Source organism: Macaca nemestrina, chromosome 15 (assembly GCF_043159975.1).
Source record: "Macaca nemestrina isolate mMacNem1 chromosome 15, mMacNem.hap1, whole genome shotgun sequence".
Lineage (NCBI taxonomy): Eukaryota > Metazoa > Chordata > Mammalia > Primates > Cercopithecidae > Macaca > Macaca nemestrina.
The window spans coordinates 58196600-58213098 of NC_092139.1; the positions used below are offsets into that span (position 1 = coordinate 58196600).

Below are 16499 nucleotides of genomic sequence, written 5' to 3' on the forward strand. Positions count from 1 at the left end.
GAGCTACAATGTAAAAAGTCTTCCTCCCTGAGACCGCCATGCTTTGGGGAAGCCCAAGTCACATGGAGAGGCCACTTGTAGGTGTTCTGGTCAACAGGCTTAGTCTCTGAGTTATCTCAGCCCAAGAACCAGATATCTGAGAGAAGTTACATTGGACCTCTAGACCAGCGCATTATCTAGCTGAGTGCTGCCTGAATTCTTGACCCCAGGATTCATAAGCACTCAGTGGTGGTTGTCTTAAGCCACTGGGGTACTTAGCCACAGAGCAGTAGATCACCAGAACACTCACTACTGTGTCCTAGGTACTGTTCTAAATACTGGTGTATATTAACACCCTAGTACTCTCAAAGACCCCATGACACAGCGACTCATTATCTTCAGCTTACAGACGAGGAAACTGAAGCACAGAGAAGGAAAGAAACTTGTAGAAAGTCACAGTACAGTGAAGCAATGGGTTTGAAACCAGTCAGTCTGACCCTGAAAAAATGCTCTTACATGAGCAAAAATGCTTGAGAGGCACTTTGGGAAGGAACTGTTAGAGAAATTAGAGTTACCAAGCGTGCCTTCTGGGATCCATCTGCAGCCAGATGAATGATGTGGAAGTGTGCAGCTCTCTCCTGGTGGTGAAATGAGCCTCCTGTTAGAATGAGGAAGCCAAATTGTCTTCAAGGATCTTGCCACATTCCAGGCAAAACACCCACGTTAATTAATTTTTTCATAATTATTTCAATGGGAAGCATCTGCACCCAGTTGGGCATAGATAATCTGAGTAGGAACGCGGCTCGTTTACCCACAACTTGAGATGAGCAGACCAAATAGCTGGTTTTCCAACCATTAGACGAGAGCCCACACTGCCAGGTAGGATGTGGATGGCCACATTGGTGCCATCTGTTCCTGTGGCTGTGGCTCCCACTGAAACAGCTCAGCAGAGAGAACCAGCACAGGGCTCCAGAGAAAAGAGGGAGAGAGGGCAATGGAGAGGGAAAGAGGGAAGTGAGGGGGAGGCTGCCTCGGTGTGTGCTGAGAGCTCTCAGCCTTGAGCCCTCTGGGCGAATACACTGTCCGGACCAGCAGAAGATCCTGCTGTCCCCTCACTTCACCAGCTGCAGGTCTGCACCCAGGCTACACCTGGGCTGAGAGAGGCGGAGGCTGGGCTAGGGGGAACCTCATGCCACCAGTATATGTGGCTACCATCTGATTAATCTTGTATTCAGAGGCTGAAAATGCTCAGCAAATCTTCATTGGATATCATCTCAACAGTCCTAAGAACCAAAATATTCGAATCTTGGTTCTCTCCTCCCTAATATAGTGGACTGTAGAGAGAACACCTGGTGCTGGCCAGCTCCAGCAATGGCTTGCAGGAGTCAAGGCACCCTTCTCACCTGGATAGAAGCCAAGCTTGTGCTTCCCGTGGGAGTGTGATCATGTAACCTTGTCCCACACAGAGCCACCTCCATCCACCTGGAGAGAGGAGAGCTGGAGCATGCACTTGCCCAGGAAGGCCTCAGTTCACATACGAGCCCCTCTTCAGTCAGATTTTATGTCAGGGTAGAGACCTGCCCTTTCAAGTCCAGCATCTCATTTTGAAGCCCCACATGCAGCTCTGAGGAAGCCATGCATGTTCCTCCAATACCTAGAGGACTGTGGACAGACCAGGGAACGTGCACACATTGCAGTAAGCAACACTGCCTATACACAACGGTAATTTCCCAGTGACTGCTCCAGGGACTGCTATGGCTTAGGTGTTTGTCACCTCCAAACCTCATGCTAAAATTTGATCTCCAGTGTGGCAATACTGGGAAATGGGACCTGGTGGAAAGTGTTTGGGTCCAGGGGGCAGATCTCTCATGAATAGATGAATTCCCTCCCCTGGGTGTGAGAGAGTTCTGTCTCTATGAGCTCCTTCGATAGCTGCCTGTTAGAAAGAGTCTGGCACACCCCACTTCCTCTCTCACCACATGATCTCTGTGCGTGCATACCGCTTTCAAGGCTCTCCTTCCACTTTTTGCAGTGAGTTGAAGCAGCCTGATGTCCTCCTCACCATATGCAGATGCTCAGTCTTTTTTTTTTTTTTTTTTTTTTGAGACACACTCTCACTCTGTTGCCGAGGCTGGAATGCAGTGGCATGATCTCGGCTCTCCGCAATGTCTGCCTCCTCAGTTTAAGTGATTCTCCTGCCTCAGCCTCCTGAGTAGCTGGGACTACAGGTGTGCACCAACACTCCAGGCTAATTTTTGTATTTTTGGTAGAGATGGAATTTCACCATATTGGCCAGGCTGGCCTCAAACTCCTGACCTCAGGTGATCCACCCACCTCAGTCTCCCAGACTGCTGAGATTACAGACATGAGCCACCACGCCTGGCTGATGCTCAGTCTTGAATTTTCTAGCCTACATAGTTATGAGCCAAATAAACCTGTTTTCTTGATAAACTATCCAGCCTCAGGTATTCTGTGATAGCAACACAAAGTGGACTAAGACAGCAACCCTCATGTAGTCTTTTGAATCTTTTTCTTTTGAGTTCAGTACAAGAGAATTTCCTATCTTTCCTTTGGAATTCATTCCAAAGAAGCAGATTCTTGTTAGCTTGCACCTGACAGTTGGCACTTCATTAAAAGGTCTAAGTAAAGAAGTCAATGTAGATATACTTTTAATTTTGCATCTTGCTCCCAATCAGAGAACCCAGAAACTAAACAGTTGAGAGCCATATGAACACACAGGCAGGGCAGGGTACACGGCAGCACCTTCTCGATGGCTTGAAACCTGCTTCCCTGGAGTTGACACAGGGCAGTGCATGTGGCAGAATCAGGGGAATCTGTTTTGGGTATATATGCCATCAATTCACGCTTCAGAGGCAAGTTTCTTCTCACTAGGGAAAGAAAAAGCAGTATGATATGAACATCCTCTTTGAGCCAAACACTTTCTTTGGGAAGGGGAATGATGGATATCCCAAAGTGCAGCACAGGGTATGTGGGCTCACAGGCATCTGTGGAAAAGGAGAGGCACTTGTCAATTTCATATGGAAATATCAGGATAGCCCTGAAATGGCAGCTTGCAAGGAACCAGATGGAGCAGGCGATACCATGACACAATTCCGAGAATAATCCCAGTTAAGAAGGCCCAGCAAGCTGGAACCTGTTTTCCAAAGGAAAGTGCCCTTTTTCATTTGAGATTAAAATCTCAGGAAATGGGTGGATTTTTTTTCTAGCAATTAGATACATGCAAGGGAGTATTGTGAAAAGTTGGGGATAGACTGAGCAGCACATCAGTCAGACTGGGCTGCTGTCACAAGTTACTGTGGACTAGGTGGTTTAAACAGCAGCCATCTGTTTCTCACAGTTCTAGAAGCTGGACATCTGAGATCAGGGTACATGGTCAGGTTCTGGGGAGGGCTGTCTTCCAGGCTGCAGATGGCCACCTTCTCCCTGTGTCCTCACTGGTTTGCGGAGAGAGAACTCTTTTGTCTTCTCTTCTTAGAAAGGTACTGATCCCATCCTAAGGGTTTCAGCCTCATGACCTCATCCAAACCCAGTCACCTCCCAATGGCTCCACCTTCTAATACCATCTCATTGGAATTAGGGCTTCAATATATGAAGTTGGGAGATGGGGTGGTACACACACATGCAGCCCATAGCAGTTTGGCTCACAGACATGCCTCTGGGTAATGAAGAAACAAACTCAGCTTCACTGAAGGCCCTCTCTTGAAGTGGGCACTTTTCCTTTTAAGAGAGGAGGTTTGTGGAGGTTTATGATCTGCCATTGCCCTGCAGTGTGTGTCTTGGTGTCACCAAGGATCTGAGGACATACAGAGCATGTGGCACCTTCCCAGTGTGTCCACTCCAACTACCGAATCTTCACTTCACTTGACTGTAGAATAATTGCGAAGTCTGATTTCCTTTGTCTCACTATATTATCACACATTTGGGGTTAGTGGATGTCAGAAACTCTTGCAGCAGGAAAATAAAAACCTGAAGGAGTGGAACTAGGAAGTGCACATCCCTGGTTGCTAGCATCCAGTCTGAAAGCAGGGAGGCTCCCCAGGGAGAGGCCAGAAGGGCCAGCAGTGAGACCAGCACCAGCCTGGCAAGGGCTGCTTCTCTGCTGCAGAGGCAAACAGTTTTCAGAAGTTCAGATCCAACTGTGCTAAGCAAGCCGTCTTCTTAGTAAGAACTGAGTGTTAGAAATGAGTGCCCAAGCCAAGTGCAGCAACATAGAGGCCAAGACACAGCAGCCAGATTCCATCTCAGCAGTCAACATTGGGATGCTAACAGCTGGTGGAGGCCAGCGTCTGCAGAGGACACTATTGCTGTATTCATGTTACCAGCATGCTGCTTGAATTTCTGTTGGAAAAGGTACTGATTCTTATTATTCACTTATATCCTGGATATATCCTTCATTCATGTCATCCATGTGCAGAGTGCTATGTTAAGTGTTGAAAAAAGGTGAGCAAAAAGGTGACCTATGCTCCCTTGGAGCTTACGGTCTAGTGGGCAAATGAACATTCACTTAGTAAGTGTCATGAATGCAAAGTTGTATGAAAGCATGGTGCGGGGAAGCATGACCTGAACCAGGGACCAAGGAAGCCTCCTCCAGGGACGCAATGTTTGTGTGAGATCTAGAGACATCCTGTTGAGGTGGTGGGCAGGGGGCCCTACAGCTGAAGGTGAGCCACCTGGAAGTAATAGTTCTGCTTTGGGTGGACAATCAGCTGACCATCATTTTTATGTTAACCCCCCTCATTCAGTTTATAATTTTCTTTGGTGGTTCCATTGAGATCTAGGATTTGTTTTTCCCCTGCTGGAAATCTATGAGCTCTAATTTATGAAATTGTCATCATCCTTAGAGACATCCTTTTGTTTTATTGGGCTTGAGTGCTGGATCCATTTATATTTTAACTTCTCAGCAGGGCTCTTGCACACGTGTATCTATAAATTCAGGGCCCATGCCTATGGTTATCCTGACTTGAGGTCTGGATTGCTCACTTACGGTCCAGGACAGACACAAAGCTTACTTGCTGGTTTATTAACATGGGGTGGAGACTGGGGAATTTCTAGTCCTCTGTCATGGAGAGAATTCTTTGAGGCTATGGGATTTATGCATGAGTTCTCCCTGGAGCAAACACCATGTCCTGTCTCCCCTCAAGGCATTAGAAACTCAGCCACACACCCCAAGTCCTGACTCCTGGAAATGAATTACCCATTGGCTACATAGTTTCTGTGCCTTCTCAGTGAAAGGGGTCACCCATGTCATTCCAGTTGGCCATCTTGCTGGAATGCAAGACCTATCATACTTCACAGATAAACACCAGTGACAGTACCAAATGTAAAAGACTTTATTTAAAACAGGAAAATATTAAAATAGAAAATGCAAATAAAATGAATTAAAATGCAGGAAGCCATTGCTTCCTGTGGCATACACTCATCTTTAATACATTTTGTGCAACAAACAGATGGATTGCATGGGCATGGGAGGGCCAACAAACACAGCTCCCCTGTGTCAGCCAGGCCCTGGGTCGCAGTTACCCACTAACCCAAAATAGGGGTAGCTTGCAGGCAGCAGGGCACTGGGTGTGGTTCAGAAAGCAAGTTCGACTCTGTCGCTTACACTTTCTCAGTCTTCATTGTCTCATCTGTAACGTGTCATCTAGACCAGTCCCCAAGGCTGTTGTGAAAGCAAACTCATAAAGAGTTGAACCAGCTAGAAAGTAGCACTTGTACAATGCTGTGTCTGCCTTCCAGGAGGCACTACGTTTATAAACAGAAATCTGCAAGTTTGCCAGCTGTGCTCGAAATAAATGGCCCATCCAGTTTGTGCCGAGCCCTCCGACCATAGTGAGCTGTCCATCCTCAGTTCACATGGTGTGTATCTGCCTGTGTGCTCCCACTCAGCATCACGTACATGGGCAGCACCATGGAGTCAAATGAAACAAATCGATTGTGGAAACCTTTCCATCCTTTTTTTTTCCCACTTGAATTAAAGAAGATTCAACCTTATATGTTGTACAAATTCTCCAGGTGAGAAAAACATCCCTCTCTTTACCATAAGCACCGGGTCTCAGAATTCAGTGCACCAGCCCAGCCTCCCAGCTGGGACAGCGTTTCCTGTGTGCTCTTGCCAGCTGTAATGGTTCTGCAGTATGTGTGGAAACGGACTGTTGCATCGTATGAAAACAAATGTGTGTTTCTTGAAAATGCAATGTATCTTGTACTTCTTACAGCTCACTTCTGGCTCCCAAGGGCTCCCAAGGACCACGCAATGACTCTTATTTCTTGTTTCTTTCTTTTTTTTTGAGACAGAGTAGCCCAGGCTGGAGTGCTACTCTGTGCGATCTCAGCTCACTGCAACCCCCACCTCCGGGGCTCAAGCAATTCTCCTGAGTCAGCTTCCCAAGTAGCTGGGATTACAGGTGTACACCACCATGTCCAGCTAATTTTTTTGTATTTTCAGTAGAGATGGGGTTTTCACCATGTTGCCCTGGGTAGTCTCAAACTTCTGAGCTCAGGCAATCCATCTGCCTCGGCCTCCTTATATTCATATGTGTGTTTGTTTTTATTGTGTTTTCCTATCACTTCAGCTTGTTTGTGTTTGTTCACATGTGTTTACTCTTAAGGCCAACACTCTTGAATTTATCTATTTTGCTTCCCTGCAAAGAGGCTGACTGTAAGCATAGATCCTTACCAGGGCCATTCTCCAAATATCACCTTAGAACTATGGCCACAGACTGCATTCACTGTCAATAAAGGCCACAAAAATGTCACAAATATATCTCTTGGTCAAAAAGGGGATACAGCAAGAGATGGTGGGTTAATCACTATAAACTTCCCCACCAAGGGCCTATCCAAATTTCCTAAAGTTGCAGTCAGTCCTGCTACAGAAGGAGTGGCAAAGGCAGATAAATGACCACACATGAGCCAAGTTTGTGATTGAATCAGTAAAGCACACATAGGAGTTGTTTTGACGTATATTTAAAACAAAGGAAATTTACTTAGCTGTGCAGATTAGAAGTCTAATACATAATGAGCTAAGGGCGCTTCTTCATAGGCAAAGCCTCCCGTCCTGGGCCACCATGTGAAAGGGGAGTCACTCGAGGAGAGTGGCTGTCACTGCAGTACACTAAAGATGACCACGCGTTTCTTGACCTGCTTCCTGCATCCTTTTCCCTTGAATCTGGGCTGGCCCCATTGAGTCACTCGTAACCAGTAGGACACAGCAGAAGTGATGTTCTGAGTCTCCTGTGGCTGATAACCAGGAGAAACTTGCAGCTTCCCCCCTGCAACACTCACCCAGAGCCCTGAGCTGCCACACAGGAAGTTCAACTAGCGGTGGCCACTGTGCTGGAGAGGCCCAGGCACCAGGTATGAGTGCAGCTGTCTCAGGCACCCCAGGGCAGTCCAGGCACCGGTGACCCCACATCAGGTGACCCAGTTAATGCCGATGGAGTAGAAGAGTCAACCAGCTGGTCTGATCTGAATTCCTGACCCACAAATTATCAGACAGAAGAAAATGGTTGTTGTTCAAGCCACCAGGCTTTGGAACCATTTGTTACCAGCAGTAGATAATTTAGAACAGTCGCCGCTCCCCACAGAGCGGTCATCTTTGCAGAATGATGCATGAGCCCTCGGGTTGCATCCAGGAAATAGGATTGATGGGAAAGCCAGGCAGAGGCGTTGAAAGGGAAGCATTAACAGGCTGAGGCTCCTCCCCGCAAGTGAGATGCAAGGTGCAGCCAAAGACACACCCATCTCTAGCCTCTGCTCAAAATTCTCTTCCTCCTGGAACCTTCTAATTTTGTTTTCAGCTACCAGAATTCACCCCTTATCCCAGGATGCCTTACTGAGGAACGTTCACAAAACTTACATGAGCTCCCCCACTGTAGCCTACAAGTCAGAAGAGCCATCAGAAGAGGCTTCTGCCTGTCCTACCCTGGGCTCTGGTCCAGCCCTCAGCCTGCTTGTGGTTGGCTGTGATTCCAGTAAGTTTAACAGCTTCCAAGTGGCCTAATGTGATTCTTCATTCAGCTGATTGTGATATGGGAGAAATGGAAACATGACAAAGCAATTGGTTGAGACACAGCAGATGACGCCAGCGCTGCACCCGTATTCCCTTTGCACTCATGGCTCTAACTGCAAATACCCGCCATGGCTCTGTTGGAGGCTTACTCCACTCACAGCAGGGTGCCCGGTCATGTGCAGGGGAGGGCCAGAAATGTGGGGAGGTGAACAAACGGGAGCAGACCTCAAGCAACGGTGGAGGAGACTGGGGCTACATATTCCAGACTCCTTGTTCCTGGAGGGGAGCCCCTGGGAATATTCTTCCAGAAGTCTGCAGTGGGGCTGACACAGCCACCCCCTGCTCATTCACCCACCCTGCACCGGCTCCTCTGCCTCCCTGTCTCACCTCTCTACCTTCTTAATGGCACTTCCTGGGATCACCTCCAAGGAAGCTGCTTGCCCTCCTACCCTTGTCTCAGAGTCACCTCTGGACCCCGCCTAAGCTGGAAAGACATTAAGAACAAAGGGATCAGTTTCTAGTGGCACTTGAACATGTGTGTTATGTCAGCTCCTTCATAAAATCTTTGTTTAAGTTATGGTAAAAGAATAAGGTATGAAACCATGAAGGAAAAGAAAAAGGATATGGAGCAACAGGAAACAAAGATGTCAGCACATTTTGGAAGACGAAAGTTCACAAAGGAGTGGTGATTGTGTAGTGTGGCTGAGTCTGCAAGCCCCTGTGACAACAGCAGCAGGAATCAGCCAGTCCACTCCACCATCACCGTGAGGAGGCAGGGCTGGGGAGCTCCAGGTATGAGGCAAGACGTGGCGAAGACATCCACCTGAAAGCAGTGCGTTTCTAAGTTGTAACAGGTAAAGCACCCAGTCCTGTCTCCCATCTTCAGGGCTCAGTGGCAGACATTTCTTCATCCCAGCAGGTGACCAGTCAGAATGCCTCCAGCCTTGGTGACTCGGAGCACGGGGTGGGAGGGGCGAGGGCAGACCAAAGTCCACAGCGTGATGAGCAGTGGGGCCCGGCCCCTCCAATGCCCAGGCCACAGTGCTCCTTAGCCCCCCTGGCTCTTACCCCAAGGCAGGAGGCTGGGGGATTTGTCCCTAGAGAAAGTGAAAAGTCTCTATGTTAGTCTTCTAGGGCCGCCACAACAAAATGCCAGACTGAGTGACTAAACAACAGAAATTTAACTCTGTCAACTCTGGAGGCTGGAAGCCTGAGGTTGGCAGGGCTGGATTATCCTGAGGCCACTCTTCTTCACGTGGCCGCCTTCTTGTCACGACTTCACGGGGTCATCCCTCTGTGTCCGCGTCATCTCTTCCTGTAAGGACACCACGCATGTCAGATGAGGGCCCATCCTAACAATGCCATTTCCTAACAATGCCATTTACACTTAATCACCTCTTTAAAGACCTTGTCTCCAAATACAGTCACATTCTGAGGTATGGGGGGCCAGGATTTCACCATATAATTTTGGGGGAACAAAATTCAGCCTATAACAGTCCCCAGAGAAAAGACCAATGTACAATGTATGCTGTTGTACAGAAGCTAAAGAAATCTAAGAGACAGCCTGCAGCCTAATCAATACTATGGAAAATCTCACCAGTTAATCAGTGCCATATATGCAGAGCATCTGATTAGCCTGTTGGTGATCCTCAATGTTAAATAACAGCCAGTGATTTCCTGACACTTAAGAACACCTGTACCATGAAAAAAAAAAAAAAAAAAAGAGAGAGACCTGAACAAATGGGCGAGGGTCAGGGGAAGGATTCTGATTGATAGAGAGACAATGCAGGAAGTAGAAAGTGTCTTTCAAAAAATCTATACAGTTAATATTTTCAGAGAGATAAGGAATGAAATCAACTTCCTGAAACCAAAAAGGAAAGTTGTGTAAAAGCAAAAGCGAGAGAACAGAAAGAGTAAACAAACAAAAAGAGTAAACAAAAGGAAATTAAGGAATATGATACCCAAATACTATCCCATAGAAGGCTTGGAGAACGATTGAGGAAATGTCCCATAAAGTACAACAAAAGGAAAGAGGTAGACAATGACAAAAGCAAGCAAGAGAAGGGGAGACAGAGAGAAAGAAAGAAGGGAAGGAAGAGAGGGAGAGAGGGAGACAGGGAGGGAGGGAGGAAGGAAGGAAGGGAGGGAGGGAGGGAGGGAGGGAGGGAGGGAGGGAGGGAGGAAGGAAGGAAGGAAGGAAGGAAGGAAGGAAGGAAGGAAGGAAGGAGGCAAGCAAGCGTGGGTTAGAGAATTCATTGAACATCAAAGCCCTTCAAATCAACATTTTAGAACACCTAGGTGGCAGGGGACTCCATCAGAGCTTCTAGAGAGAAGGAGCAGCTGCAGCAGTGAAGGGATATAAAGATGATGCTAGATCTGTTGAAGTGAAGGGGTATAAAGATGATGCTACCTGTTGACAGTATTGGAAGTGAGAAGAGTATGGGGCAAGGCTTTCAGAAGTCCAAGGAAAAATCATTTCCAAAGTGGAATTCTATACTTTTCCAAACTGTCAGTCAAATGTGGCAGTAGAATATGGCCATTCCAGGCATGCAGAGACTGCCTCCCATGCACTGATGTTCTGAAAGCTTCTGCAGTGTGTGTTGCAGGGACAAGTTTCCCTGAGATAAGACCTGAGATCTAGGAAACGAAAACTGTAACGTCAAAGGGAAGCAAAAGGAATTTCCAAGGTGAGGCATCAAAGAGCAATCAGCTTCAATGGAGCAGAATGCCAGGAGTATGGTCCCAGGAAATAAGAAGGAATTAATAGGTCATCTGATATGTTTGATTATAGCCTGAAAAATTGTATTGAGAGGGTGTTAATGGGTGTGGTAAAAACTACAGCAACTGAAGCCAGAAGAAAAGAGGCATAAACCAGTGCACTTGGCTTAGCAGTGAACACAATGTGCATAGTCAAAATAATGACCATATTAGGGGATGAAGGAAAGGAGAAGTGACAAAGGGGGTGGGGACAGAGGTTTCCAAGAAAATGAACTCTTCATCCACCAGAATAGTCGGTCAGTGATAGGTAGTTGACAAATTGATAAATCAAGAAATTAAATATGCTTAACTCCTTAAGAAAGAAGTAAATACCAGATGGATCCACTAACAAAGTTCAAAATGCGTCTTTGGGAAAGAGCCTCAGAGGTAGAGAAGTATCCAAAGACATTGCTGCTGGTGTTTTATTTTATACATCTTTTGGTGTCATGTATTTTACCAAACACTTTGAGCATACTCCTTTGATGATAAAAATTATTTTAGAAACTAAATATATACATATACTTATCAGCAATTCTACTCCTAGCTATATAGCCAGCAGAAATACATCTATATACTCATCAGAAAAAAAAAAAAAAAGACTAGAATGTTCATAGCAGAGCTATCCATAGTAGCCCAAAACTAGAAACTATTCAGATGCTTTTCCACAGGGGAATGGACGAACAGACTGCAGTGCATTCCTGCAACAAGAGCCTAGTGAACGGATGGTCCATCACTGCACACACAGGGGAGAGTCTCACACCCACAGCAGAGGACTCAGACACCATCGTGCATGTACTATGGGACCTATAGGGCCTACCAAAGCAGGCAAACAGAATGTGGGCTGTTGTAATTCAGCAAAGTGGGCACCGCTAAGGATGAGGGACAGTGAGGGGGCACAGGAAGGCCTTGGGGGTTATATGGTGCTGTTCTTAGTGCCAATGCTGGTTACATATGTGGTGGGCCTTCCCCAAGCTGTGTACTGATGCACAGAGCATTTCTCTGTGAGTGTTCCACATGGTATACAGTCATATGGGAGATATATATCACATTTTAAAGAAGAATGAAGGGCACAGGAAAAGCCAGTATAAAGTGTGTGACCATTTACTGCTATTTGGATCTGACGAATAAGGAGAGTGACAGTTGTCAGTCCCACTGATTCTAGCCGTAATTCTGATGTAATAATAGAATATCTCACGATTTTAGGATCCTTCCTATTCCTAAACGGCCTGCATGCTGGACCCCGTGGCACCCTGAGGAAAGCAGGCGTGCTGAGGGGCACTGGTGAGGAGGGCCAGGAGGCGTTTGCAGAGGTTGGGCTGCTGGGGTGGAACCAGCTACTCACCTGGAGGAAGGTGAAGCATCATGGGCAGCATTCAGAGGGCGCCAGGATGCAGGAACGAGCTGAAGCCACCCAGACACGGAAATCCACTTCTTGGACCAGATCATGAGTGCCCCTCGCCCTCCTCAGGGGCTCCCGTCTCTGCTTCGCTTCCTCCTGAGCTCTGTGTGCTCCCACTCGAGCAGTGCCAGCCCCGCAGCCCCCTCCCTCTCAGGCAAGCTAAGCCTGAATCTGTGAGAAACGAAGGCCAGCTTCTCCCTGGCCAGGGCCAGAGGCCAGTGACACCGTTTGGATGTTTATCCCCTCCGAATCTCATATTGAGATGTACCCCCCAGTGTTGGAGGTAGGGCCTGGTGGGGGCTGTTTGGGTCACGGGGACAGATCCCTCATGGCTTGGTGCTGTCCTCAAGACACTGAGTGCTCTGAGATCTGGTTGAGTAAAAGTGTGTGGCCCCTCCTGTCCCTTGCTGTCATACTCCTGCTCTGGCCCTGTCAGGTCCCGGTTTTCCTTCCTCCATGAGTGAAAAGTCCCTGAGGCCTCCCAGGAAGTGGAGTAGATGCTGACGCCATGCTTCCGGTACAGCCTCCAGAGGATGAGCTACTTCAATCTCTTTTCTTTATAAGTTATCAGCCTCAGGTATTCCTTTATAGCCTTGCAAGGAGGGTCGAACACAGTCAGCAAATGGAGTAAATGATAGCAGCTCCCCCGTCCAGCAGCAGCCTGGCGCAGCGGCCGCAGTTCCTGTTTATGTTTATGATGTTGTTATATGGTGATCTCTTTAAATTGAGATCCACAGAAGGGGCTGGCCTTGAGGACAAAGACACTCAAGACGCCTCCCTGTGAGGAAGTCCCCTCCCTTGGATGTAGTGATTCAGACCAGCAGGAGGTGGAGAGGATCAGTGCCGGCACCCAGGTGGTGACGCAGCCATCCTCTGGTGTTTGAGTTGGGTTGTAACCAACAGTCGGTACATTTGGTTTCACAGTCCATTGCCTCCCTGCCATTTAGACCTAACTAACATCAGAAGATTTATTTTTTTACGGCTTACAATATAAGGGTTGCTAAAAAAGCAGGGGTGAGAGGTCATAAAAATAGACCTGGGCCTAAACACATGCAGGAAACAAACGTGTGTTGGGGGGTCTGCGTGTAAGACCCTTTGCCTGAGAAGCCTCCCGTTCCTGTAGTTGCTGTTCAGCTTCTCTTTCTGTCCGCATTAAGAATATTGAATCTGCCTCTTTGTCGAGTACAGCTCTCAGTACTTTGTCATTGCACGGCGAACATTAGATGATGATAAATAATGGAAATAACCTTTACAATAATGCAAAGAAATGTAATCCAGCCAGACAGGTATCAGTACTGGAAAGAAAATGAACCATAAAACACCCGTGATGCAATACGTTTCCAGAGAAATAGTTCGGGAGGCAGCCAGTATCTTGCAGAAGCCGGTCCCAGATCTCGGGAGGCAGGTGTCTGGCGAGGGCGTAACTGCTGAGGACCCCCAGCTGTGCTGGCCCTGGTCCATGGAGGATGCAGACTGTGGAAACATCGACCTTGCTCCTAAAAACTGACTGCAGGAGAAACAACGCAGCCGGGGTAGCCATCAGAAAACATGATTTTTCCAAAACCTCAAACAACAGTGGATAATTTCCAGCCAAAGGACAAGCAAAAGCTCATCAGAAACTCCATGAAGAGGGAAGAGAAATGCCAGCCAGTGGGTCCTGGCCTGTCTGAGACAGCCCAGAGTCCAGCACTTCAGACATCTCCAGGGTGTCTCAGAGAAAGGCAGGTAGTGACGTGGCAGGGGACTAGAACTTGGAGGAGTGGACTCTGCCACGGGGTCACTGAGAACTGGGTCCCTGATGGCCGGTGCCCCTTCCCGTGACAGATTCCACACAGGAGCTGCAGACTGTGGACTCCTGAAGTGGACAGGCACTCCGGCCATGCCCTGCGAGGACGAAAGCCCTCCCCCAGTGACCTGCAGGTTTCAAGGGGCTTCCCCCTCCCACGGTCACCCCCATGTCCTTCATCTTGCAGCTGTTTCATTATCTCCACCCTGACGTTGAACTGTGTGGAGTATGACCCCCCACCCCAGCGCCACCCCAGCGACTCACTGAAGGTGAAAGAGATTCCCACGAGGCATGCAGGTGTGGAGCCTGTTTCCCAGGGGCCTGGGAAGGCCCGCACAGCACACAGCCCGGAAACGCCCGGAGCTTCACTTCGGGCATCACCACAGGCTCTTCTCCTGGCGGGGTCATCTGCCTTGCTTTCTCCCAGATCCATGCTGTCCAGTGTGGGACCCCCCAGCCACGGGCAACTGTTTACTTTTAAATTAGTTAAAATTAAGTAATATTAAAATTCAGTTCTGCAGTAGCATGAGCCAAGCCCCAAGTGCCCTGTAGACTCAGCAGGTGGCACGGTCAAGCAGCATCTCCGTCCCCCAGGAGCCTCTGCACGGCTCTGATGTGGACCTTCCCTCCCCAGCTGCTACCTGGTCTCCAGCTCTTCTCGCCCGCTCCTTTCCTGGGTTACCCAAGAAGCTGCCAGTCCCTCCCACTCTGCCCTGCTGAGCGTGACACACTGCCAGAACTGGAGCCAAGTCCTCCCTATGCCCTGTTGAGCCCACAGGGCTTCCCTTTAATAGGTGTCACCGGCCACAGAAAGAAGCATTGGACATAATTCATTCCTTTCTGGATTCGCCTATTTTTATCTTCCTTAGTAGCTTGTAGATTGCATAAAGCCAGTGAGTGACTACCAGCCATGATTTGGGGCCTGCCTGCATGGGATTCTGCACATCGTGGAAATGTTTCTGGAGAGCATGAGTTACCTTTGAGAACACGGTAGGGGGAAAGTCTGCCGTCTTCATCATCATGTGGTCATGAATGACACTCCCTGGGCCCTGTCTGGGCACTACCAGGTGTGGGTGATGTGTCCTGCATTCAGCAAAGAGGCTAGCATCAACGTTGCAGTGCCTGAGTGCTGGGTGGAGACATGAGGGCCCAGACCTAAGGCAGCTGGGAAGATACCATGGAGAAGCTGTGGCCCGGAAGATGAATAGTGTTGAAACAGTGACAGGTGATGAAAAGGCCACTGCAAATACAACCAGAGCGAAGGGAAAATCAGGGAGAGGTGGGGAGAGGCCTGCAGAGGGAGCCGGGCAGCACCTGCCCTTGACAATTACGTTTGCATCCGTGTTCGGAGATGAAGTCAGCCTCTCGTTTCCCTTTCTCTGACTTTTCTTCTCTGGTTTTGGCATCAAGATTTTATCAGTTTTATAAAATGAGTTTCTCTGTTCTCTGTAGGTGGTTCTTATCTGTTCATTTAATTATTGATAGAATTCATTTCTAAAGTAAGGTAGATTTTTTTCAACTATGCTTTCTTCCAGTTACTGTTCTTTTCCAGAAGTATCCATGAACCTGTTTCCACGCCAACAACAGATGCGACTTGGGCCTGTTTTGTGCTGTAGATAATAGGATGCCGAGTCCGGCTTCTTTTGGTCATCACTGTGCCTCTGAGATTTATTCCATGACCATTTGGGTGCCATGACGGCTTGCCCTTCTATCACTGGCACTCATTGGGCTTGCAGGGCAGGGCAACCATGAGTCAGACTCCTTTGAACATTCTTACAGATGTGTTTTGTGAACACATGAATAATTGTTGTTGGGTATTTACACAAATAAATGTCCACTCATTTACGGGAGTGGAATTGTTGTTGTGTGATGTATCTATATGTTCAGCTGTAAGAAATGCTCACCATTTCCCCAAGTGATGGCATGAATTTACATCCCGCCAGGAGTGCAGGGGAATTTTAGTTTTCCCACATTCTCCATGACACTTCCTATTGCCTCTTGGCCGTGTCTTGGCCTTGCTGGAGGGTCCATGCATGTGCTAAGCATCCCGGGTTGGGCATGTGTGCACACACAGTAGGCCTGGCCTCAAGAGGAGGGGCCTCCTCTCTTCCCCTCCTCCTTCCCACTTGTCAGCCACAGTGTCTGCCCCTGTGGACAAGGTGTGGTTGGCAGGAGCAGATAGGGGACAGAGATGTCACAGTTGCCCCCAACTCAGATTGTCACAAGAGGCTCATGCTCTCGTACACGACTTGCTTTCTCATCTGGGCATTTGGCAGGTTCTTCTCAGGCCCACACTCACCTTCACATGCCCAGCTTCAGCCTGCTGCACAGGCCCTGTGTGTCCGTCCACTTGCCCCTCAGTTGGGCTCTACTGGACGGGACCTAAGACCATGTCTGGTCCCTGGGGACCGTGTCAGCCTTTGTTCCTGGCCCAGCCAAGGCCTGGCCATCTCCACAGAGTCGCACCCTCCTGGCCCCACCCCTGAGACTGCTGGCCAGCCGTTCGCCTTGCAGACTCTCCAGGCAGGAACCGGCTGGCCATCCGCCCG

At 48.4% G+C, this 16499-nt stretch overlaps 1 protein-coding gene across 9 annotated transcripts in view; it reads left to right on the forward strand.

The window, feature by feature from the left end:
* LOC105486740 (synapse differentiation inducing 1) overlaps positions 1-16499 on the forward strand; it is a 248122-nt gene that overhangs the window by 171748 nt on the left and 59875 nt on the right. The window contains exon 4 of one of the 9 annotated variants that reach the window (XM_011749792.3): positions 11969-12001. The exons of the other annotated variants lie outside the window; for them this stretch is intronic. Coding sequence (XP_011748094.1) covers positions 11969-11986 — 18 coding nt within the window. The 3' untranslated portion in view covers positions 11987-12001. Of the gene's footprint in view, positions 1-11968; positions 12002-16499 lie in introns of those variants that run through there. 9 annotated transcript variants of the gene reach the window in all.